This window comes from Macaca fascicularis, chromosome Y (genome assembly GCF_037993035.2).
Source record: "Macaca fascicularis isolate 582-1 chromosome Y, T2T-MFA8v1.1".
Lineage (NCBI taxonomy): Eukaryota > Metazoa > Chordata > Mammalia > Primates > Cercopithecidae > Macaca > Macaca fascicularis.
In genome coordinates this window covers 3911410-3936018 of record NC_132903.1, presented here as the reverse complement: position 1 = coordinate 3936018, position 24609 = coordinate 3911410, and the positions used below count along the sequence as shown (strand labels likewise).

Here is a 24609-nt window from a genome sequence, read left to right as displayed (position 1 = left end):
AAATATTTATCTTGCTTGCCTTTTTCCTTTCCCTCAGGGGAAGCAAAAGGACAGTTTTGCATATTTGTGGAACACAGTACATGTATTTCCAGATGTCTCTTTGACAAAAAATTAAAAAAGAAAAATCCTGAAGGATTTCCTAGAGCACTGCTTCTCAGTCCCCACACTGTCTTGCTGCATACTGAAATTGTCACTACATGCAAGTGACACTCAAACTCTGCCTTCCTGCCTGCTAAATCTGTCATCAGAAGCATTGCCTTTGACTCAGTTTCTTTGCCTGTTAAAAAGGTGTAGAGAAGGTAATCATTGAGAGAAGGTGAATGAAAGCGATTTTTTCAACCGCTCTGATGGAAACCCAAATTCATGTGACCCTCTTTTGTCCTCGAAAATAGCATTGTCATCACTGCCTGGTTTTGGGAGCATATTATTTTATTATCAAGTGTGCAGTATATTGACCCTAAAATTACAATAAAGTAGTCATGGAAATAACAGGTCTTGTATTATTCATGAGCATAGACTGACTCATGGCTGGGGAAGAAGCAGCCATCTTAGACCAGATGGACAGCTCAGATACTTCAGAAAAGTTTCTGGGCTTTTCAGGGAAGACTCTGGATTCAATTCTGTAAAGTTATGGTATAGTTTTCTCCTTCTTTTCCTCTCACCTCTCCTGAGCATAGCTTTCAACAAAAACTTTGCATACAAAGAAATCTAATATCACAGCCTTCCCCACTGCAAGGTTCCTGGAGAAGGTAATGTAATAATGGTTACTGAATTTGAAGGAGATTGGAGAGGAATTTTTAAAAATTGTATTTCTGTGTCTGCTGTAATGTATACAAGTCTTTTAAAGACCAGTAATTTATTAATGAGGCACCAGGTATTTCTCCTAGTCTCATCTGATTTGAAAGGGAAAAATATATATATACATTATATATATAAAACATGATATAAAAAGCGAGTTCCAGGAAGAAATAAGTTATTTTTTTAATATATAATTGTAGTTGTATGTATGCAACTCTGAATTAAAAAAATATATATATACACATATCAATCACTCTGGTTGTAAATCCTTATTGGACAAGCTGGAGTTTTGAAGTGACAGAGGAAATAACTGAAAGATGACTTGTCAATCTGGAACAAAGTCTATCATGTAAAAACTGCAGCAGGTTAACTAGGTGATGCGTCTTTAATGGGGTAGTGGGGGATTGTTCGTGTCTATGGTTTATTTTTGGTGAATGTTCTGCAGATATCCTATGGACGCTTATGAAGGCAGTTGAGTGGCATTTGCAAAAAAAGAAAAATTGCAGTCAGAGCACAGATACCGCGAATGAAGCCTCTGGAATGATGTAAACACAAAAGAAAATTCCCAGCGAGGCTGAGCCCTCCTTCTGGTGTCCGTATTGCTTCCTTTTCCCAACAATCGTAGATCAAGTTCAACCTCAACTTGAAACCCACAGGGGGCCACCATGCACTATGACACATTATTTAAGAGCTCCGATTCCCCAGCCTGACTTCCCGTACAAACCGCGCTTTGTTGTCAGTTCCTAAGCAATCATTCTGGAATCCACATTTCAGAAGACATGGATGTAAGTTGTTTTGGAGTCACTGCCGAGAATGTTTTTTGCCATGCACTTGTAGAAGCCGGCGTCTCTCTGTGTGGCATGCTGGATGGTCAGTGATCCCTGGGGGTGAAGAAATCTGTTTCCATACAGACGAGCCTGAACCCCTGCCTTCAGATGCGACTTATCCGGCAACTCCCACGTGATGTCAGCTTTGGGAATCCCCATAGCCATGCAGTTCAGTTTCACGGTGTTCCCGGGCCGGGTGTAGATGACGGGGGTGGGCTCGCTGGTGATCCGGGGAGGATAGGCGATCACAATCACGGGGATGCTGGTGACCGAAGGGCCGTACTCCGTCTCCATCCTGCATACATAGGTACCCCTGTCAAACACCGAGGCCTCACGAACCTCGAGGGTGCCATTGTCCAGAAGGGAAATGCGCCCCAGGGCTTGGGGGCCCTCCAGACGCATGCCGTTGGGGAGCGTCCAGGAGAAACGTCCCTGCCCAGCCCCGGGAGGGGTGCAGGGGAGCTTCAGGGTCTCACCGTTGATGATGCTGACCAGGTTATGATACTGCTTGTTTGCTTCTGGTTTCAGCCCCACCTTCAGGGAGACCAGCCTCTCCGTGTGGCCAGCGGCGTTGCGTGCCACGCAGCGGTAGGCCCCGGCATCCACCGAGGAGAGACCGCTGATGTGGAGCATGCCGTCAGCCTTGTGGTAGAAGCGCTGCAGCTGCTGTCCGCTCTGCAGATCGGTGCCATTGGGAAGGACCCACACCAGGCTGGGTGTCGGGCTCCCCGCGGCAGAGCAGTTGAGGCTGATGGTGTGGCCCGCCATGGCCGTGATCTTCTCGCTGATCGGGTCGTGGAAGATGGGTTTCTCCATGGGCTCCAGGACAGTGAGCTGCACGATCAACCTGGCCTCCCCTCCCTCGTTGCGCGCCATGCATACTAGCTCAACGGAGTCGCTCTTCCTCAGACTCCTGATGTCTAGGGAACCGTTGCCATGGACAGTGACCCGATTTCCATAGTATGGAGCTGGCAGAACCACACCCTCGGGAAAAGCCCATAACACCCTCGGGGTGGGGATGCCTTCAGCTCTGCAGTCAATCAGTTTCCGACTGCCCCCGGCTGCTATCTCCCGCACAGTGGTGATGGGGTTGGGGCTACCGTTGATTTTGGGTGGCTGGACATTGACGTGAATCCACACCGTCTTCCTATCCTCTCCGGCGCTGTTCCTGACCAGGCAGGTGTAGTTGCCACTGTCAGAGCGCTGGGCTTTCTGAATAAGGAGAGTGCCATCTTGGTATATCTGATACTTCTCAGAGGCGGTGGGGATCACCCGGTTGGTTGGGGACAACCAAGTCACCTTGGGCATGGGTTCTCCTTTGGCCTCACAGGCTACAGTGGCCACGTCTCCATAGGGCACCTGAACCGCCAAGTAAGTCTTGTTCCGGATGGTGGCAGGCGCTGTCACCACCTTGACTCTGACTCTCATCTCGTCCTTCCCGACCTGATTTTCGGCAAAGCAGGTGTAGTCTCCTTCCTCCCTCATCCCCACTTCGTTAAAGTAGAGCGTCCCATTGTTGAAGACGACATAGCGCTTGGTGCGTCCACCGCTGTCATCTGACTGCATGAAGGAGTTCACCAGACTCCCATCCGGGAGGCTCCAGGAGATCTCGGGATTGGGAAGCCCGGTGGCCACACAGTCCACTTTCAGGTCACCCCCATAGAAGACTTTGTGGTTGCTCTCCTCCTTGTGCTCAATCTTGGCCGGTTTCATCACCACATTCACCTTGAGCACCACGAAGTCATCACCAACCTTATTTCGAGCTACGCACAGGTAATCTCCAGCGTCTTTGTCCGTCACTGATTTTACCACCAGGGTCCCGTTGGCAAACACCTTGATTCTATTATCAAAACTACAGAAAAAAAGAAAAAGGAGTAGATGTCAGTTTCCCAAATGCTCTACTGTGGCATTAGGTCACTGGAATAACACAAAAATAGTTGGTTCTGTGATGCATCAGCCCAGATGGCTACTATTGCAAAATGCCCAATGGTTTTTACAGCCTGGAGAAGGTTGTGGAAAGTGATTGACTGCAAAAAAGAACTCCCTGTTGAATCAGATGTTAGGTTGGCCTGACCATGGGTTCAAGGACATGAAACATAGTCAAAGACATCAATCCTATTCCTGCAACTGTGTGTGGATCAAGTATTTGCATGGTGGTCATTACAGAGGTCATTGTAACAACAAAATCAGATAAAATGCTACAGTCATGGAGATGGTGATGAATCTGAGTCAACCTCATAAAGATGTTAAGTTCTTCCTGGAGAAAATGCTTTACACACGGTTTCTAGTCTTGGCAATTTCTTTCTCTCTCTCTCTCTCTCTCTCTCTCTCTCTCTCTCTCTCTCTCTTTAAATCTGTTGTATCACAGTTTTGGGCCAGAGTCAGAAAAGCAACTCTAATCTAACACGGTCATGTAATTATGGTTATGCCCAGAGTTTCAAGGCTAAAATTGGGCTCTTCAGAAGATGGCACTATTGGTGTAACAGGTTTTCTAGAATTTGTAATTGAAGCTGAGTAACACTCACTAACTAAAACCTCAAGGCTGGTGTATCATTCTTCCCCATGAAGTCTAAGCACTGCTGAGTGAATAATTACAAAAGTGTTTAAGAGAGGCAACCTACAAAAGATGATAGGAAAATCTTCATTACGTATGCAAGAGTTTTAGAAATATTGAAACATCCTTTAGTTATTCAGAACTGTTATGTTGAATTCCGGTGTAAAGATTGAGAAAGTTCTCACTTTTAAAACTGTCCCTATTGAATTCTGAGTTACACATACACTATAATGGGAGCCTTAGTATTTCCTAAATACCACACTTTCTTTGTTTTGAAGAATTGGGGTCTTGCTTTGTCACCCAGGATGGAGTGTAGTGGTGCAATCATAGCTAACTGCAGTCTTAATCTCCTGGACTCAAGGGACCCTATCGTCTCAGCCTCCTGAGTAGTTTGGACTATAACCATACACCAATATGTCTGGCTGGAAAAAAAGGTTTTTTTCTTTGTTTGTTTGTTTTTGTTTTTTGTTTTTTAGAGACAAGATCTTGCTATGTTGTCTGGGCTGGTTTTGAACTCCTGGACTTAAGTGATCCTTCTGCCTTTGTCTCCCAATGTGCTGGGAATACAGGCATGAGACACCACACCTGGCAACACTCCATTTTTCTAATGACATGTCTAAGACAACGTCATAGATCTTAACAAAATGAGCCGCTTGTGATTACATTCAACCTAATCATTGTAATCAAAGCAACAGTTAACAATGACAAAATATACTGTTTGTGGGTCATGAGTGAGAATCAGGTAATGTAACTCAGTAAGGAACTTAATAGATGTGGGGCAGGCCAGGACATTTTAATGTGCCTTGGAGTTTGAATCTAAAAAGGAGTATGATAGCATGTATCTGTTAAACATTCTATGGCTTCCATAACAGTGACCCCAGTCCAGTTGCCATCAGAATAAATGAACTGAGCAAATCTGAAAGCCACAGATGCCTATGCATCATGAGGGATTTGACTTCAAGAAACAAAGCTCTGATATTTGTTTTCATTTTTGTTTTTTGAGATAGAGTCTCACTCTGTCACCCACGCTACAGTGCAGTGGCCTGATCTTGGCTCACTGAAATCTCTGCCTCCTGGGTTCAAGCAATTCTCCTGCCTCAGCCTTCCAAGTAGCTGGGACTACAGGCATGTGCCACTATGCCCTGCTAATTTTTGTATTTAGAGTCGAGACCAGGTTTCACCATGTTGGTCAGGCTGATCTTGAGCTCCTGACCTCAAGCAATCCACCCATCTTGGCCTCCCAAAATGCTGGGATTACAGGCATCAGCCACCACACTAGGCCCAATATTTTTATTTTTATTTTTAAATTATACTTTATGTTCTAAGGTACATGTGCAGGTTTGTTTCATATGTATACATGTGCCATGTTGGTATGCTGCACTCATTAACTTGTCATTTACATTAGGTATTTCTCCTAATGCTATCCCTCCCTGCCTCCCCCCCTCCCAACAACAGGTCCCAGTGTGTGATGTTCCCTTCCTGTTTCCAAGTGATCTCATTGTTCAATTCCCACCTTTGAGTGAGAACATGCCGGGTTTGGTTTTCTGTTCTTGTGATAGTTTGCTGAGAATGATGGTTTCCAGCTGCATCCATGTCCCTACCAAGGACACAAACCCATCCTTTTTTTATGGTTGCATAGTATTCCATGGTGTATATGTGTCACATTTTCTTAGTCCAGTCTGCCATTGATGGACATTTGGGTTGGTTCCAAGTCTTTGCTATTGTGAGTAGTGCCACAGTAAACATACGTGTGCATGTGTCCTTATAGCAGCATGATTTATAATCCTTTGGGTATATACCCAGTAATGGGATGGCTGGGTCAAATGGTATTTCTAGTTCTAGATCCTTGAGGAATCGCCACACTGTCTTCCACAATGGTTGAACTAGTTTAACAGTGTAAAAGTGCTCCTATTTCTCCACATCCTCTCCAGCACCTGTTGTTTCCTGACATTTTAATGATAACCATTCTAACTGGTATGAGATAGTATCTCATTGTGGTTTTGATTTGCATTTCTCTGATGGCCAGTGATGATGAGCATTTTTTCACCTGTCTGTCAGTTGCATCAATGTCTTCTTTTGTGAAGTGTCTGTTCATATCCTTTGACACTTTTTAATGGGGTTGTTTTTTTCTTGTAAATTTGTTTGAGTTCTTTGTAGCTTCTGGATATTAGCCCTTTGTCAGATGAGTAGATTACAAAAATTTTCTCCCATTCTGTAGGTTGCCTGTTCACTCTGATGGTACTTTCTTTTGCTGTGCAGAAGATCTTTAGTTTAATTACATCCCATTTGTCAATTTTGGCTTTTGTTGCCATTGCTTTTGGTGTTTTAGACATGAAGTCCTTGCCCATGCCTATGTCCTGAATGGTATTGACTAGGTTTTTTCTAGGGTTTTTATGGTTTTAGGTCTAACATTTAAGCCTCTAATCCATCTTGAATTGATTTTTGTATATGGTGTAAGGAAAGGATCCAGTTTCAGCTTTCTACTTATGGCTGGCCAGTTTTCCCAGCACCATTTATTAAATAGGGGATCCTTTCCCCATTCCTTGTTTTTCTCAGGTTTGTCAAAGATCAGATGACTGTAGATGTGTGGTATTATTTCTGAGGGCTCTGTTCTGTTCCTTTGGTCTATATCTCTGTTTTGGTGTCAGTACTATGCTGTTTTGGTTACTGTAGCCTTGTAGTATAGTTTGAAGTCAGGTAGCGTGAGGCCTCCAGCTTTGTTCTTTTGGCTTAGATTGTCTTGGCTATGTGGGTTCTTTTTTGGTTCCATATGAACTTTAAAGTAGTTTTTTTCCAATTCTGTGAAGAAAGTCATTGGTAGCTTAATGGAGATGGCATTGAATATATAAATTACCTTGGACAGTATGGCCATTTTCACTATATTGATTCCTCCTATCCATGAGCATGGAATGTTCTTCCATTTTTTTGTGTCCTCTTTTATTTCACTGAGCAGTTGTTTGTAGTTCTCCTTGAAGAGGTCCTTCACATCCCTTTTAAGTTGGATTCCTAAGTATTTTATTCTCTTTGAAACAATTGTGAATGGGAGTTCACTCATGATTTGGCTCTCTGTTTATCTGTTATTGGTGTATAAGAATGCTTGTTATTTTTGCACATGGATTTTGTACGCTGAGACTTTGCTGAAGTTGTTTATCAGCTTAAGGAGACTTTGGGCTGAGACAATGGGGTTTTCTAAATATACAATCATGTTATCTGCAAACAGGGACAATTTGACTTCCTCTTTTCCTAACCGAATCCCCTTTATTTCTTTATCTTGCCTAATTGCCCTGGCCAGAACTTCCAACACTGTGTTGAATAGGAGTGGTCAGAGAGGGCATCCCTGTCTTGTGCCAGTTTTCAAAGGGAATGCTTCCAGTTTTTGCCCATTCAGTATGATATTGGCTGTGTGTTAGTCATAAACAGCTCTTATTATTTCAAGATAAGCTCCATCAATACAGAATTTATTGAGAGTTTTTAGCATGAAGGGCTGTTGAATTTCGTCAAAGATCTTTTCTGTATCTATTGAGATAATCAGGTGGTTTTTGTCTTTGATTCTGTTTATGTGCTGGATTATGTTTATTGATTTGCATATATTGAACCAGACTTGCATCCCAGGGATGAAGCCCACTTGATCATGGTGGATGTGCTGCTGGATTCGGTTTGCCAGTATCTTACCGAGGATTTTTGCATCAATGTTCATCAGGGATATACTGGTCTAAAATTGTCTTTTTTGGTTGTGTCTCTGCCAGGCTTTGGTATCAGGATGATGTTGGCCTCATAAAATGAGTTAGGGAGGATTCCCTCTTTTTCTATTGATTGGAATAGTTTCAGAAGGAATGGTACCATCTCCTCCTTGTACCTCTGGTAGAATTCGGCTATGAATCCATCTGGTCCTGGACTTTTTTTGGATGGCAAGCTATTCATTATTGCCTCAATTTCAGAGCCTGTTATTGGTCTCTTCAGGGATTCGACTTCTTCCTGGTTTAGTCTTAGGAGACTGTATGTAGGAATTTATGCATTTCTTCTATGTTTTCTAGTTTATTTGTGTAGAGGTGTTTATAGTATTCTCTGATGGTAGTTTGTATATCTGTGGGGTCGGTGGTAATATCCCCTTTATCATTTTTTATTGCGTCTATTTGATTCTTCTCTCTTTTCTTCTTTATTAGTCTTGCTAGCGGTCTATCAATTTTGTTGATCTTTTCAAAAAATCAGCTCCTAGATTCATTGATTTTTTTGAAGGTTTTTTTGTGTCTCTATCTCCTTCAGTTCTGCTCTGATCTTAGTTATTTCTTGCCTTCTGCTAGTTTTTGAATGTGTGTGTTCTTGCTTCTCTAGTTCTTTTAACTGTGATGTTAGTGTGTCAATTTTAGATCTTCCCTGCTTTCTCTTGTGGGCATTTACTGCTATAAATTTCCCTCTGCTCAATGCTTTAAATGGGTCCCAGAGATTCTGGTATGTTGTATCTTTGGTCTCATTGGTTTCAAAGAACATCTTTATTTCTACCTTCATTTCATTATGTAACCAGTAGTCATTTAGGAGCAGGTTGTTCAGTTTCCATGTAGTTGAGTGATTTTGAGTGAGTTTCTTAATCCTGAGTTCTAGTTTGATTGCACTGTAGTCTGAGAGATAGTTTGTTATAATTTCTGTTCTTTTACATTTGCTGAGGAGCGCTTTATTTCCAACTCTGTGGTCAATTTTGGAATAAGGGCCATGTGGTGCTGAGAATTCTGTTGATTTGGGGTGGAGAGTTCTGTAGATGTCTATTATGTCCGCTTGGTGTAGAGTTGAGTGCAATTCCTGGATATCCTTGTTAACTTTATGTCTTGTTGATCTGTCTAATGTTGACAGTGGGGTGTTAAAGTCTCCTGTTATTATCGTGTGGGAGTCTAAGTCTCTTTGTAAGTTTCTAAGGACTTGCTTTATGAATCTGGGTGCTCCTGTATTGGGTGCATATATATTTAGGGTAGTTAGGTCTTCTTGTTAAATTGATCCCTTTACTATTATATAGTGGCCTTCTTTGTCTCTTTTGATCTTTGTTGGTTTAAAGTCTGTTTTACCAGAGACTAGGATTGCAACCCCTGCCTTTTTTTGTTTTTCATTTGCTTGGTAGATTTTCCTCCATCCCTTTATTTTGAGCCTGTGTGTGTCTTTGCATGTGAGATGGGTCTCCTGAATACAGCACACTGATGGGTCTTGACTCTATCCAATTTGCCAGTCTGTGTCTTTTAGTTGGCGCATTTAGCCCATTTCCACTTAAGACTAATATTGCTATGTGTGAACTTGATCCTGTCATTATGATATTAGCTGGTTGTTTTGCTCATTAGTTAATGCAGTTGCTTCCTAGCATTGATGGTCTCTTCATTTTGGCATGTTTTTGCAGTGGCTGGTACCAGTTGTTCCTTTCCATGTTTAGTGCTTCCTTCAGGAGCTCTTGTAAGGCAGGCCTAGTGGTGACAAAATCTCTCAGGATTTGCTTGTCTGTAAAGGAATTTATTTCTCCTTCACTTATGAAACTTAGTTTGGCTGGATATGAAATTCAGGGTTGAAAATCCTTTTCTTTAAGTTTGTTGAATATTGGCCCCCACTCTCTTCTGGCTCACAGAGTTTCTGCCGAGAGATCCGCTGTTAGTCTGATGGTCTTCCCTTTGTGTGTAACCCCACCTTTTTCTCTGGCTGCCCTTAACATTTTTTCCTTCATTTCAACTTTGGTGAATCTGACAATTATGTGTCTTGGAGTTGCTCTTCTCGAGGAGTTTCTTTTTGGTGTTCTCTCTATTTCCTGAATTTGAATGTTGGCCTGCCTTGCTAGGTTGGGAAAGTTCTCGTGGATAATATCCTGCAGAGTGTTTTCCAACTTGGTTGCATTCTCCCTGTCACTTTCAGGTACACCAATCAGGCATAGATTTGGTCTTTTCATATAGTCCCATATCTCTTGGAGGCTTTGTTCATTTCGTTTTACTCTTTTTTCTCTAAACTCTTCTCGCTTCGTTTCATTCATTTGATCTTCAGTCACTGATACCCTTTTTCCAGCTGATAGAGTCAGTTACTGAAGCTTGTGCATTTGTCACGTAGTTATTATGTCATGGTTTTCAGCTCTATCAGGTCATTTAAGGACTTCTCTACATTGGTTATTCTAGTTAGCCATTCATCAAATCTTTTTTCAAGGTTTTTATCTTCTTCGCGATGGGTTCGAACTTCCTCCTTTAGCTCGGAGAAGTTTGATCCTCTGAAGCCTTCTTCTCTCAGCTCATCAAAGTCATTCTCTGTCCAGTTTTGTTCTGTTGCTGGTGAGGAGCTGTGTTCCTTTGGAGGGGGACAGGCGCTCTGATTTTTAGAATTTTCAGCTTTTCTGCACTGCTTTTTCCCCATTTTTGTGGTTTTATCTACCTTTGGTCTTTGGTGATGGTGACGTTCAGATGGGGTTTTTGTGTGGATGTCCTCTCTGTTTGTTATTTTTCTTTCTAACAGTCAGGACCCTCAGCTGCAGGTGTCTTGGAGTTTGCTCGAGATCCACTCCAGATGCTGTTTGCCTGGGTATCAGCAGCAGAGGCTGCAGAAGAGTTAATATTGCTGAACAGTAATTGTTGCTGCCTGATCATTCTTCTAGAAGCTTCATCTCAGAGGGTTACCCAGCCATGTGAGCTGTGAGGTTTCAGTCTGCCCCTAGTTGGGGGTGTCTCCCAGTGAGGCTACTCGGGGGTCAGCGACCCACTTGAGCAGGCAGTCTCTCTGTTCTCAGATCTCAAACTCCATGCTGGGAGAATCACTACTCTCTTCAAAGTTGTCAGACAGGGACATTTAAATCTGCAGGGGTTTCTGCTGCCTTTTGTTTGACTATGCCCTGTCCCCATAAGTAGAGTCTACAGAGACAGGCAGGCATCCTTGAGCTGCAGTGGGTTCCATCCAGTTCGAGCTTCCCAGCCACTTTGTGTACCTGCTCAAGCCTCAGCAATGGCGGGCACCCCTCCCCCAGCCTCGCTACCACCTTGCAGTTAGATCTCAGACTGCTATGCTAGCAATGAGGGAGGCTCCGTGGAAATGGGACCCTCCAAGCCAGGCACAGGATATCATCTGCTGGTATGCCATTGGCGAAGACCCTAGGTAAAGTGCAGTGTTAGGGTGAGAGTGACCCAATTTTCCAGGTGTTGTGTGTCATGGTTTCCCTTGGCTAGGAAAGGGAATTCCCTTCTCCCTTGCACTTCCCAGGTAAGGCAATGCTTCACCCTGCTTTGGCTCTCACTCAGTGGGCTGCTTCCATATCCTGCACCCACTGTCTGGCACACCCCAGTGAGATGAACCCGGTACCTCAGTTGGAAATGCAGAAATCACCTGTCTTCTGTGCCACTCATGCCGGGAGGCTGGAACTGTTCCTATTCGGCCGTCTTGAACCCCTTTTTAATTTTAAATAATCCCAACATGTAGGCAGGGCAGACTGCTCTTTGACAAAATGCACATGGTTTGTTCAATTACACTTTACTAAGAATAGAGTCAGAGTTTACTAAGAATGAAGTGACAGAAATAACAGTTTATAATTTATTTAGGATTTATATGGAAGTATTAATAGAATGACTCAAAAATCCTACTGGAACTGCATTCTTGTACTGCTATCCATTCAAAATTACCTCCACCATGGCAAAGTCAATGGAAAACAGTTTTCTTGGTGGCAGCACATCTGCTAAGCTGGAAGGCATTCCTGGGTATATTTGGTACATGGTTCTTCTTGACTGATTGTGCAAGCTCTTCAGGGTACCACCCAGCCATCTAAAGTATAAAATATAGGCAGGGGAAAGACATTTCAGCCCTTTTCCTAAACTGCAAAGCGTCCTAGAAGGGCAGATACAACTGTGCAGAAGAAACTCTTGGACACTGATTTTGCTCCCACCATGGCGGGGGAACCATGGTGAGAGGCTTTCCTGCTTGAGCTGCTGAATGCTGAAGACAGCACAATGCTCCACCACGGCACTGTGAATTGAGTTGGACTCCATTTTACCTTTCCTCTACTGTCTGTGTCCTCTGTTTTTTAACACTTATTAAAGAGATATTAGCTCTTTTATGAATCTAGCTCAGGGTTTCTCAACCTTGGCACTAGGGAAATTTGAGGCTAGATGATTCTCTGTGATGGGGCCATTCTGTGAACTGTAGGCTGTTGAGCAGTGTCCCTGGAGTCCACCCACCAGATGCCAGTAGAATCCATCCCATCTGTAACAACCAAAAAATGTTGCCAGACATAGCCAAATGTCTCCTGGGAGTAAAATCTCCTTGGTTGCAAACAACTACCATAGCTAGCTAGTTAGTTAGATAGATCAGTAGACAGACTAGGTAGATTACATAGATAGATAAGATAGATAGATCGATAGATCGATAGAATAGATAGAGATGGATGGGTGGATGGATAAATGGATGGATAGATGGATGGATAGATGAAAAGATAGATACATAAGAGATAAGAATGGATGGATGGATAGGTTAGGTAGATAGAAATGGATGGATAGGCAAGTATATAGATAGACTAAAATTTTCATACTAAGATAGCATTTCTTGGGTTCAGCACTAGGGACATTTAAGGCTGGATGGATGATTCTCTGTGGTGGGTCTGTCCTGTGCATTGTAGGGTGTTGAGCAGCATCTCTGGGCTCCATCCACCAGATGCCAGTAACATGCATCCCATTTGTGGTAATCAAAAAAATGTTGCCAGACATAGCCAAATATTTCCTGGGAAAAAAATCTCCCTGGTTGCAAGCAACTGCCATAGACAGGTAGGTACGTAGATAGATAGATAGATAGATAGATAGATAGATAGATAGATAGATAGAGAGAGAGAGAGAGAGAGAGAGAGAGATAGTTATGGGTGGATGGATGAATGAATAGATACACAAGAGATAAGGATGGATGGATAGGCTAGGTATACAGGAATGAATAAATGAATGGATAAATAGATAGGTAAATGGATAGACAAAGTCTTACATGTTAAGACAGGGTTACTTGATCTTAGCTGTATTAACATTTAAGGCAATATGAATGCTTATCTGTGGTGGGATGTCTTGTGCACTGTAGGGTGTTGAGCAGCATCCCAGGGCTGCAGTCACCAGATACCAGAAATACACCCTCCACCCCAGAGTCCTGATGACCAAAAATGTCTCCATACATCACCAAGTATCCCCTGGGGACTAAGGAACACCTGATACCTGGTTGCAAACCACTGCTATGCTTGATGGATGGATAGACAGACAGACAGACCAATGATAGAGAGATGATAGATGAAATAGGTAGAAGGATGGATAGATGATAGATAGATAGATAGAGAGAGAGAGAGATAGATAGAATCTTTCATGCTAAGACAGAGTTACTTGGCCTCATCACTATGGACATTGAAGGTAAGATGGATGACTATCTGTGATGGGCCATCCTGTGCACTGCAGGGTGTTGAGCACTGTCCCTGGGCTCCACCCCAGATACCAGAAGCACCCACTGCCCCACTTGTGACAACCAGAAGTGTCTTCAGATATTGCCAAGGGTTGTCTTGGGGCAAAATCATCCTTGGTTGATAAGCACTGCCATAAACCTGTACACCTGGGAACTGATGGCACTTGATTAGAAAGGTGGCTTTCTTCATAGCCCGAGTACATTTTTATCATTTCAAGTGCACTATATTGGTGTGGTAATGATGCTTTTCAAACAACGGGTACACTTTGACTGTATCAATATTGCCACATTAAAATAGAGCCTAACACGTCTATGTATATTGTTGAAATCTACAATGGAAATAGAAGCAAGCTGAATTGTTTGTCCTAACAGTATAGTTAAACATATAATAATTAAAACAAAAGTTTCTTGGTTTATTTATCTTTTTTTTTTTTTAATGGGACAAGAGAGGAAAAAGTTAAGTATTTTTTAAGAAGTTAAGTATTTGTTCCAGATCCAAGTTTAGAGATACAAAACGTCATTGCATAAAAATCACACACAGGGCCAGCCACAGTGGCTCAAGCCTGTCATCCCAGCACTTTGGTAGGTCAGGGCAGGAGCACTGATTGAGGTGAAGTGTTCGAGATCACACTAGGCAACATAGCTGATCCCATCTGTACAAAAAAAGAAGGAGGAGGAGGAGAAGGAGAAAAGAAGAAGAAGAAGGAGGAGGAGGAGGAGGAGGAGGAGGAGGAGGGGAAGGAGAAGGAGAAGAAGGGGAAGGGAAAGGGGAAGAAGAAGAAGAAGGGGAAGGGGAGCGGGAAGGGGAAGAGGAAGGGAAGAGAAGGAGGAGAAGGAGAAGGAGAAGGAGAAGCAGAAGGAGAAGCAGCGGCAGCAGCTGTGCCTTATGGTGCACACCTGTAATCCCAGCTACTCACGAGGCTGAGGCTGGAGGATCGCTTCAGCCCAGGAGGTTGAGGCTGCAGTGAGGTATGATCACACTACTCCTCTCCAGCCTGGGTGACAGAGTGACACCCTGTCTCAATTAATTAAGTTCTTTGTTATTATTATTTTTAGATGCAGTGTCACTCTGTCGTCCAGGCTGGAGTGCTGTGGTGTGATCTTGGCTCACTGTAATCTCCACCTCGGGGTTCAAGCAATTCTCCTGCCTCAGCCTCCCGAGTAGCTGGGACTACAGATGCTCGCCACCACGCCAGGCAAAATTTTATATGTTTGTTAGAGACATGGTTTCACCATGTTGGCCAAGCTGGTCTCAAACTCCGGACCGCAAGTGATCCGCCCTCCTCGGCTTCCCAAAGTGCTGAGATTACAGGCGTGAGCCACCGTGCCCTGCTAATTAATTTCATTTAATTTTATCGGACGCAGGGAGCAGGGTGTGTGCATATTCATCCTGAAAATGGACTCATATTCGTTGGGGCCACCAGCCCAGCGATTTACAGGAAGCCATGCAGAGCCGCCTACCTGAAGAGCGCGTCGATCATCCTCTTGGAGGGCAGCCTCCAAAGGATGCGCGGCCAGGGGTCCCCCGAGGCGCTGCAGTCCAGCTTGAGGGTCCCTCCGTACCTGACGTCCGTCCTCCGCGGAGAGGTGCCCGTGATGCGCGCGTTGGCTGCTGCACGCTGCACGTTCAGCTGCACAGTCCTGCGCGCGGAGCCCACCAGGTTGGCAGCCACGCACTCATAGCGCCCGCTGTCCTTGGGCACGAGGTTGCGGATGTAGAGCGTCCCGTTGGGGAAAACGAACAAGTTCCCGTGGAGGAACTGCGAGGGGCGGATCTGGGTACCGTCCCCGAGCACCCAGCGCACGCTGGGCAGGGGCGCAGCCTTGGCAGTGCAGTGAATGTGAATGCTGAGCCCAGGGGGCAGCGAGATGTTCTCCAGTTTCTCCTGGTGGATAACTGGGGGCAGTGCCGCCACATGCAGGCGGATGGCCAGGTTGTCAGCCCCGACTGCATTGCTGGCCACGCACTTATAGACGCCTCTGTCTGAGAAGGACGCCTCCTTGATGGAAAGGGTTCGGTTTTTGTGCAGGGTGATGCGGCTCTCCACGGGGGACACAGTTTCCCACACCTTCCTGTCGGGGAAGATCCAGGAAATTTGGGGGGCTGGGATCCCTTTGGCCAGACACTCCATTGCTATGGTGTCTCCCAGGTAGACGGTGACGTCCTGGTAGTGGGAGGCTAGGATTTGAGGTTGCTGCACGGTGACCGAGAACAAGACCACCATCTGGTCCAGGCCGTGCAGATTGCTGGCGGTGCACATATACTGGCCTCGATCTTGCACTTGAACCTGCCGTATCACTAAGGTACCGTTCTTGAGAACCTCAAACCGTTGTATCCTGGTATTCGGAGTCATAAGAGCTCCTGGAGAAAAGTAACACAGTCAGCTTTGGCATAAACTGTGCCCTTTTGATAATGCTCAAACGAGCAGTATTAATCTAATTCTCTACTTTGTTACTCAGACAGCAAAAGCAAATGTAGAAGGTAGAATGTTTTAGTGTTTTTAAAAGTTTTTTTTTTTATGTTTATTTTATTTGTTAGAGATAGGGTCTTGCTCTGTCTCCCAAGCGGGAGTGCAGTGGTACACTCATAGCTCACTGCAGGCTCAACCTCCTGGACTTGGGCTTCTACATAGCTGGGACTACAGGTGCAGGCCACCACTCCTGGATAATTTAATTTTTTTTTTTTTTTTTTTTTTTTTTTTTTTTGGTAGAGACGTCTTGCTGTTTTGCCCAGGCTGCTCTTGAACTTCTGGCCTCAACTGATTCTCTTGTCTTAGCTACCCAGAGTGCTGGGATTACAGATGTGAGCCACCACACCCAGCCTGTTTTGGTCCTAACCATTAAAGAAATGTAACCGAGATATCACCTCACGCCTGCTGGAATGACTATTATCAAAAAGACCAAAAACAACAGACACTGGTGAAGATGTGGAGAAAAGGGGACCCCCATACAATGTTGATGAAAATGTAAATTGGTACAACCACTATGGAAAACAGCATGGGGGTTCCTCATAAAACTAACAATAGAGCTGCCTATGGTCTAGCAATCCCACTACTGGGTATTTATCCAAAGGAAATGATGTCAGTTTGTTGATGAGACATCTGCACTCCTGTGTTTATCACAGAGCTATTCACAATAGCCAAGACATGGAATTCAGCTAAGTGTCTATCAATAAATGAATGCATAAAGAAAATGCAGTATATATGCACAATGAAATACCATTCTGTCTTTTTTTTTTTTAAAAGGAAATTCTGTCGTTTGCCACAACATAAATGAACCTGGAGGATATTAGGTTAAGTGAAATAAGCCAGGCACAGAAAGATAAATACTGCATGATCTCACTTATATGTGCAATGTAAGAAAGTTGAACTCATAGAAGAAGAAATGGATAGTGGAATGGTGGTTACTAGGGCCTGGGGGTGGGAGAAAGGGGAAGATGTTAATTAAAAAATAGAAAGTTCAGTTAGGAAAAATATGCTTAAGTGATATTATACTCATGGCAACTATAGTTAATAAAAATTTAGCTTATACTTGAAAATTGTTCAGAGTAGATTTTGTGTTGTCATCACACACATATGAAATAAGTATGCTCTTTAAAAAAGGATAGAGAAAAATAATATTTTGTTTCTCTTTTTCATTTTTACACTAGTCCCAGAAACAGGGCCATATTCAGCAAAGGAGGGCAAATGTGGGTTTAATAGAGAATTCTGGAAGCAGACATGAGTCCCAGCCACTTCCAAGGTGAGCTGATATGTCACAAGCTCAATTACTAGAGACACAGCCTCTCCCTTATTTCTTTATGCTTTTGCTGTTCTCCTTAACTCCTCGGGCTAGCTGTCTGCATGGGCATCCCAGGCTTGCAGTAGCCAGCCACCCCTACCCAGAGAGGTCCTTGAGTCCACAAGAAAGGTAAATTATTCCCAGCACCTTAGGAGGCCAAGGCAGGAGTATGCCTTGAGCGAGCCCAGGAGTTCTAGACCATCCTAGGCCACACAGCTAAACTCTGTTTCTAAAAAAAAAAAAACAAAAACAAACAAAAAAAAACATAGCTGGGTGTGGTGGCATGTGCCTTTGGTCCCAGTTACTTGGGAGGCTGAGGTGGGAGGATCACGTGAGCCTGGGACATAGAGACTGCAGTGAGCTATGATCATGCTACTGCACTCCTGTCTGGGCAACAGAGTGAAACTCTATTTAAGAAAAAAAAAAAACAAAACAGAGAGAGAGAGAGAGACATAAGATAAGAGAAAAGAAGAAAAGAGAGAAGAAAAGAAAAGAAGGTAGATTGGTTAGATTGATGGGGTCAGGATGGGGTCATTCTCCACTTGAGTTGAGCATGAATTCATGCTTCTCAGTGACATCTGACCTCTCATCACTCTAACCAGTGGGAGGAATTATGGGACATAGGTCCTTATGTCTCTCCACTTTCTATACTCTCCACATTTCACACTCTGTCTGACCTCCTAAGACTCTGCAATCATCAGGCTCTGTATTAATTGTGTGTTTCTGATGCTCTGGCATCTGGGGTTTTGCTGACCCCAGGGAAACTACCAAACTGCTGACCCTCCCAAAGCTAGATAATTAATAGAGATAGCAAACCACTCACCTGTTGTCCGGAGCTGCACGCCCCGGCCATAGCGAATAATAATTGAGGATTAAACGCCTGAGCTATATTCATTTCCACCCCACACCTTCTCCCTATCTTTGCCTTTTTTCCCCTGTACTAATACCTCATTAAAGATGGCGCTCTTCCTGCTTCTTCTTCACTCACTTTTCCCACGCCCGGGAAAATTGTTACTTAATAGCGCAAGCACAACATGACGTCCGACCGGAGAAACCGAAACTAACCTGGCCACGCCCTCGGCAATGAGATCATTTCTGCCTTAGCCCAACCCCTTCCCTTCCAAGTGTATATAAGGCAGTGCATTACCGCCATTAAACGAGACTTGATCAGAGCACTGTCTTGTCTCCATTTCTCGTGTCTCTTGTTCCCCAAATTCCCACCCCCTCCTCCAGGGCCTGCTCTTACTATCCCGCGGGTCGGGATACGTGGCGCCCGAACAGGGACCTGGAAATGAGGGACTCTGTGAGGAAGAGGACGCCAAAGGACGGTCGACCGCTAACGAAGACAAAAGGAGTCAAACTCTTCCGATCACCGCGGGAACCTGCCGCGTCAGGATCGAAGGTAAGTGACGTGTCCGAAATGGGACAAGAATTAAGCCAACATCAAATATATGTAGGACAATTAAAAGAGGCTTTAAAGATACGAGGAGTAAAGGTTAAAGGTAATGATTTGTTTAAAGTTTTTGATTTTGTAAAAGTCACTTGCCCTTGGTTTCCACAGGAAGGAACTATTGATATTAAAAGATGGCGTAGAGTAGGGGATTGTTTGCAGGACTATTATAATACTTTTGGGCCAGAAAAAATTCCTGTAACCGCCTTCTCTTATTGGAACCTCATTAGAGATTTAATAGATAAGAAGGAGGCCAATCCGCAAGTCATGGCTGCGGTCGCTCAGACAGAGCATATTTTAAAGGTTAGCTCCCGCTCTAACCTCACAAAGCCTCCGCAAGATACGGAGGAAGATCTCATTTCCCTCGAAAGTGATCATGAGGAAATCAAGTCTCCTTCTGTAACAGATAAAGAAATACTACACGAAAACAAACCAAAAAAACCCCCAGTTTTACAGATGCTTCAAAAGGAGGAGGAAATTAATAAGCCTAATCAATTGGATATCAATTGGGATGATTTAGAGGAAGAGGCGGCTAAATATCACAACCCTGATTTGCCTCCCTTTACTTCATACCCACCCCCATATAATAAGACACATAATGAGGCTTCTGCGCCCATTATTATGGCAGCAATAGATCCTAAAGAAGAATTAAAGCAAAAAATTGCTCAACTAGAAGAACAGATTAAACTTGAAGAGTTACATCAATCATTGATAATTAGGCTCCAAAAGCTAAAAACAGGAAATGAAAAAATACCTAACTCAGACGCTATGGAGGGTTCCTTGCGCCCACTTCAGCGGCCTGGACAACATGTTCCAAGAGGGGGGTTAGTTGCCAGCCGACATAGAGAAGACTCCTCCCCCAAAGACGTTTTTCCGGTCACGGAAACCATAGATGAACAGGGACAGGCTTGGAGGCATCATACTGGATTTGATTTTACTATTATAAAAGAGTTAAAGACTGCTGCCTCTCAGTATGGGGCTACTGATCCATATACTCTTGCTATAGTGGAATCTGCAGCTGAGAATTGGCTCACTCCTATAGACTAGAATACCTTAGTCAGGGCAGTTCTTTCTGGGGGAGACCACTTAATTTGGAAGTCAGAGTTCTTTGAAAATTGTAGAGATACAGCTAAAAGAAATCAACAGGCAGGAAACGGTTGGGATTATGATATGTTAACAGGTTCAGGTAATTATGCAGACACTCAGGCCCAAATGCAATATGACCCTGGACTGTTCTCACAAATCCAGGCTGCTGCTACACAGGCCTGGAGAAAACTTCCCGTTAAAGGAGATCCAGGGGCCTCGCTCACAGCGGTTAAACAAGGACCCGATGAGCCATTTTCAGACTTTGTGCATAGACTTATGACCACGGCAGGTAGAATCTTTGGAAATGCAGAAACGGGTGTAGATTATGTTAAACAGTTAGCTTATGAAAATGCTAACCCCGCCTGCCAAGTGGCAATCAGACCTTATCGAAAGAAAACAGATTTAACAGGATACATTCACCTTTGTTCAGATATTGGGCCCTCATATCAACAAGGCCTAGCAATGGCCACCGCTTTTAGTGGCCAAACAGTAAGAGATTTCCTCATTAACAAAGGTAAAGATAAAGGGGGATGTTTTAGATGCGGTAAAAGGGGACACTTTGCAAAAGATTGCTGTGAAAACCAAAATAGGAGTCCAGAAGCAAAAATCCCAGGCCTTTGCCCAAGGTGTAAAAGAGGAAGGCACTGGGCAAATGAATGTAAATCTAAAACTGACAGTCAAGGAAATCCTTTACCCCCCAGGCAGGGAAACGGGATGAGGGGCCAGCCTCAGGCCCCGAAACAAGCATATGGGGCAGTCAGCTTTGTTCCAGCCAGCAACAGCAATCCATTTCAAAACTTAGTAGAGCAACCCCAGGAAGTACAGGATTGGACCTCAGTTCCACCTCCCACACAATACTAACACCTGAAATGGGACCGCAAACCTTAAATACCGGAATATATGGACCCTTACCACCTAACACTTTTGGGCTACTTTTAGGAAGAAGTAGTGTCACCATGAGAGGCTTACAAGTCCTCCCTGGAGTTATCGATAATGATTATGAAGGAGAAATTAAAATTATGGCCAGAGCTATTGATAGTATTATTACTGTCCCTCAAGGAGTTAGAATAGCTCAGTTACTCCTGCTACCTTTGGTTAAAACAGATAATAATATCCAATACTCTAATAGAAATATAAAAGGTTTCGGATCATCAGATATATATTGGGTGCAACCAACGACAAATCAAAAACCCTCTCTAACCTTATGGTTAGACGGGAAGGCATTCACTGGACTAATAGACACAGGGGCTGATGTAACTATCATTAAACAGGAAGATTGGCCCTCTCATTGGCCTACCACAGAAACTTTAACTCACTTGAGAGGAATTGGACAAAGCAGTAATCCTAAACAAAGTTCTAAATACCTAACATGGACAGATAAAGAAAACAATTCAGGCCTCATTAAGCCATTTGTCATCCCTTACCTACCTGTTAACCTTTGGGGGCGAGATCTACTCTCTCCAATGAAAATTATAATGTGTAGTCCAAATGATATAGTTACTGCACAAATGTTAGCTCAAGGATACACCCCTGGTAAAGGTCTTGGAAAAGGAGAGAACGGTATCCCACAGCCTATACTGGTTTCAGGACAACTTGATAAAAAGGGGTTTGGAAATTTTTAGCTCAGGCCACTGACATACCTGCACCCCAAAGGTGCGCTGACCCCATTACTTGGAAGTCAGATGAGCCCGTTTGGTTTGATCAGTGGCCTTTACTCAATGATAAACTAAGTGCTGCCCAACAGTTAGTGCAGGAACAACTAGCAGCAGGACATATTGAGGAAAGTAATTCCCCTTGGAATACACCTATTTTTGTTATTAAAAAGAAGTCTGGAAAATGGAGACTCTTACAAGATTTAAGAGCAGTAAATATCACTATGATCCTTATGGGTGCCTTACAACCAGGATTGCCTTCACCGGTTGCGATTCCTGAAAAATATTTTAAAATCATTATTGACCTTAAAGATTGCTTTTTTACAATTCCCCTTCACCCTGCTGGCCAGAAAAGATTTGCCTTTAGTCTTCCATCTACAAATTTTAAACAACCAATGAAGCGCTATCAATGGAAAGTTTTACCTCAGGGTATGGCCAATAGTCCTACCTTGTGTCAAAAATATGTAGCTGCCGCTATAGAGCCAGTCAGAAAAACATGGGAACAAATGTATATTATACATTATATGGATGATATTTTAATAGCAGGAGAAATTGGCGAACAAGTCTTACAGTGCTTCGCCCAACTCAAACAAGAGTTAACAGCAGCCGGACTACAGATAGCCCCAGAAAAGGTACAATTACAAGATCCATACACTTATCTTGGTTTCCAGATTAATGGACCCAAAATCATTAATCAAAAGGCCGTTATACGTCGTGATCATTTAAAAACTTTAAATGAGTTCCAAAAATTACTGGGAGACATAAATTGGCTTCAACCATACTTAAAGCTCACCACAGGAGAGTTAAAACCTCTTTTCGATATATTAAAAGGAGACTCTAATCCAAAATCCCCCAGGTCCATTACTAAAGAAGCATTAATAACACTCCAACAGGTAGAACATGCCATTGCAACACAATTTGTTACCGGTATTGATTATTCTCAGCCATTAATATTCCTTATTTTTAACACAACAATAACCCCTACTGGCCTATTTTGGCAGAACAATCCCATTATGTGGGTACACCTGCCCTCCTCCCCTAAAAAGGTTTTGTTGCCTTATTATGATGCAATAGCTGATCTAATTATCTTGGGAAGAGAAAACAGTAGAAAATACTTTGGAATAGAACCCTCTACTATTATACAACCCTACACTCAATCACGCATCCATTGGCTGTTACAAAATACGGAAGCCTGGCCAATTGCTTGCACTTCTTATACTGGCGCGATTGACAACCATTACCCACCTAACAAACTTATTCAATTTTGTAAACTTCATGCGTTTGTATTTCCCCATATTACCAGTAAAGAACCTCTCAATGACGCATTACTAATTTTCACTGATGGATCTTCCACAGGACTTGCCGCTTACACTTACAATAATGTAGTCGTTAAATTCCAGACCACTTATACATCAGCTCAGCTGGTCGAATTGCAAGCTATAATTGCAGCACTATCAGCTTTTCCTTGTCAGCCACTTAACATTTATACAGACAGCACCTACCTGGCTCATTCAATACCCCTCTTAGAGACCGTGTCTCAAATTAAACATATTTCAGACACAGCTAACCTATTTTTACAATGTCAACAACTTATCCGAAAAAGGACTACTCCCTTTTTTCTTGGGCATATTAGAGCACATTCAGGATTACCGGGACCTCTAACACAAGGTAACACAACAGCTGACACGGCAACAAAAACCATAGCTACAGTCACTACAGACAATTTGCAACAAGCGCAAAAAGCACATGCCTTACATCATTTAAACGCCCAAACCTTAAGACTTATGTTTAAACTTACCAGAGAACAAGCTCGACAAATAGTTAAACAATGCGCCAACTGCATAACATATTTACCTGTTCCCCATCTAGGAGTTAACCCCCGAGGACTCATCCCCAACGAAATTTGGCAAATGGACGTTACTCACCACTTAGAATTTGGTCAAGTAAAATATATCCATGTGTGCATAGACACCTATAGTGGATTCATCAGTGCAACTCTCCAAACAGGAGAGGCCACCAAACACATCATAGTTCATTTATTACACTGCTTTTCTATTTTAGGAATACCCAAACAAATCAAAACAGATAATGGCCCCGGTTATATAGCCAAAACCTTCTTACAATTTTGTAATACCCTACAAATTAAACATACCACAGGCATTCCCTATAATCCCCAAGGACAAGGTATAGTAGAAAGAGCTCATCTGTCATTAAAAACTATTATCACAAAATTAAAAGGGGGGAGCTGGTACCCCGTGAAGGGTACCCCCAGAAACATACTCAATCATGCCCTGTTTATCCTTAATTTTTTAAATTTGGACAGTCATGGAAAATCGGCTGCCGACCGTTTCTGGCATCCTGAATCTCAAAAACAGTTTGCAATGGTAAAATGGAAAGATCCACTTGATAGTTCATGGCATGGCCCCGATCCAGTTTTAATTTGGGGAAGAGGCTCAGTATGCATCTTCTCACAAAAAAATGATGCAGCCAGATGGCTGCCTGAAAGATTGGTAAGACAAATAAATCATAACCATTGTCAGTCCAGGGAAGATAAATCTCCCTGAGAAGTTCTTTCCTTCTTGTTTTTCAGAAAATGAAGCCTAACATGAAATTCCTTCGGAGAATAATCGCTCTATATAACATAGTGACAGTCTATGCAGGTTTTGGTGACCCTCGTAAGGCAAGAGAATTATTACGAAAACAATACGGCCAGCCTTGTGACTGCAGAGGGGGACAAATATCTGCACCTCCGTCAGATAGAATCACCCAGGTGACCTGCACGGGCAAGACAGCTTACCTAATGCCAAACCAGTTATGGAAATGTAAGTCTACCCCAAGAGATACCTCACCTAGCGGGCCGCTCCTAGAATGCCCTTGTAGCTCTTTCCAATCTTCTGTACATAGTTCCTGTTATACATCCTATCAACAATGCAAATCAGGCAATAGAACATATTATACGGCCACGTTACTAAAAACACAAACTGGAGGCATCAATGATGTACAAGTATTAGGATCCACTAATAAACTTGTACAATCTCCTTG

General features: G+C 43.3%; 1 protein-coding gene across 1 annotated transcript in view; it reads right to left on the bottom strand.

Annotated features, from left to right (window-relative positions):
- Positions 1 to 1164: 1164 nt before the first annotated feature.
- The window catches only part of LOC141409541 (matrix-remodeling-associated protein 5-like), a 62869-nt gene continuing 39424 nt past the window's right edge, over positions 1165 to 24609 (bottom strand). Inside the window, exons 6-7 of the mRNA XM_074030582.1 lie at positions 15061 to 15961; positions 1165 to 3477 (exon numbers count right to left, since the gene is read on the bottom strand). Coding sequence (XP_073886683.1) covers positions 1569 to 3477; positions 15061 to 15961 — 2810 coding nt within the window. The 3' untranslated portion in view covers positions 1165 to 1568. The remainder of the gene's footprint in view (positions 3478 to 15060; positions 15962 to 24609) is intronic.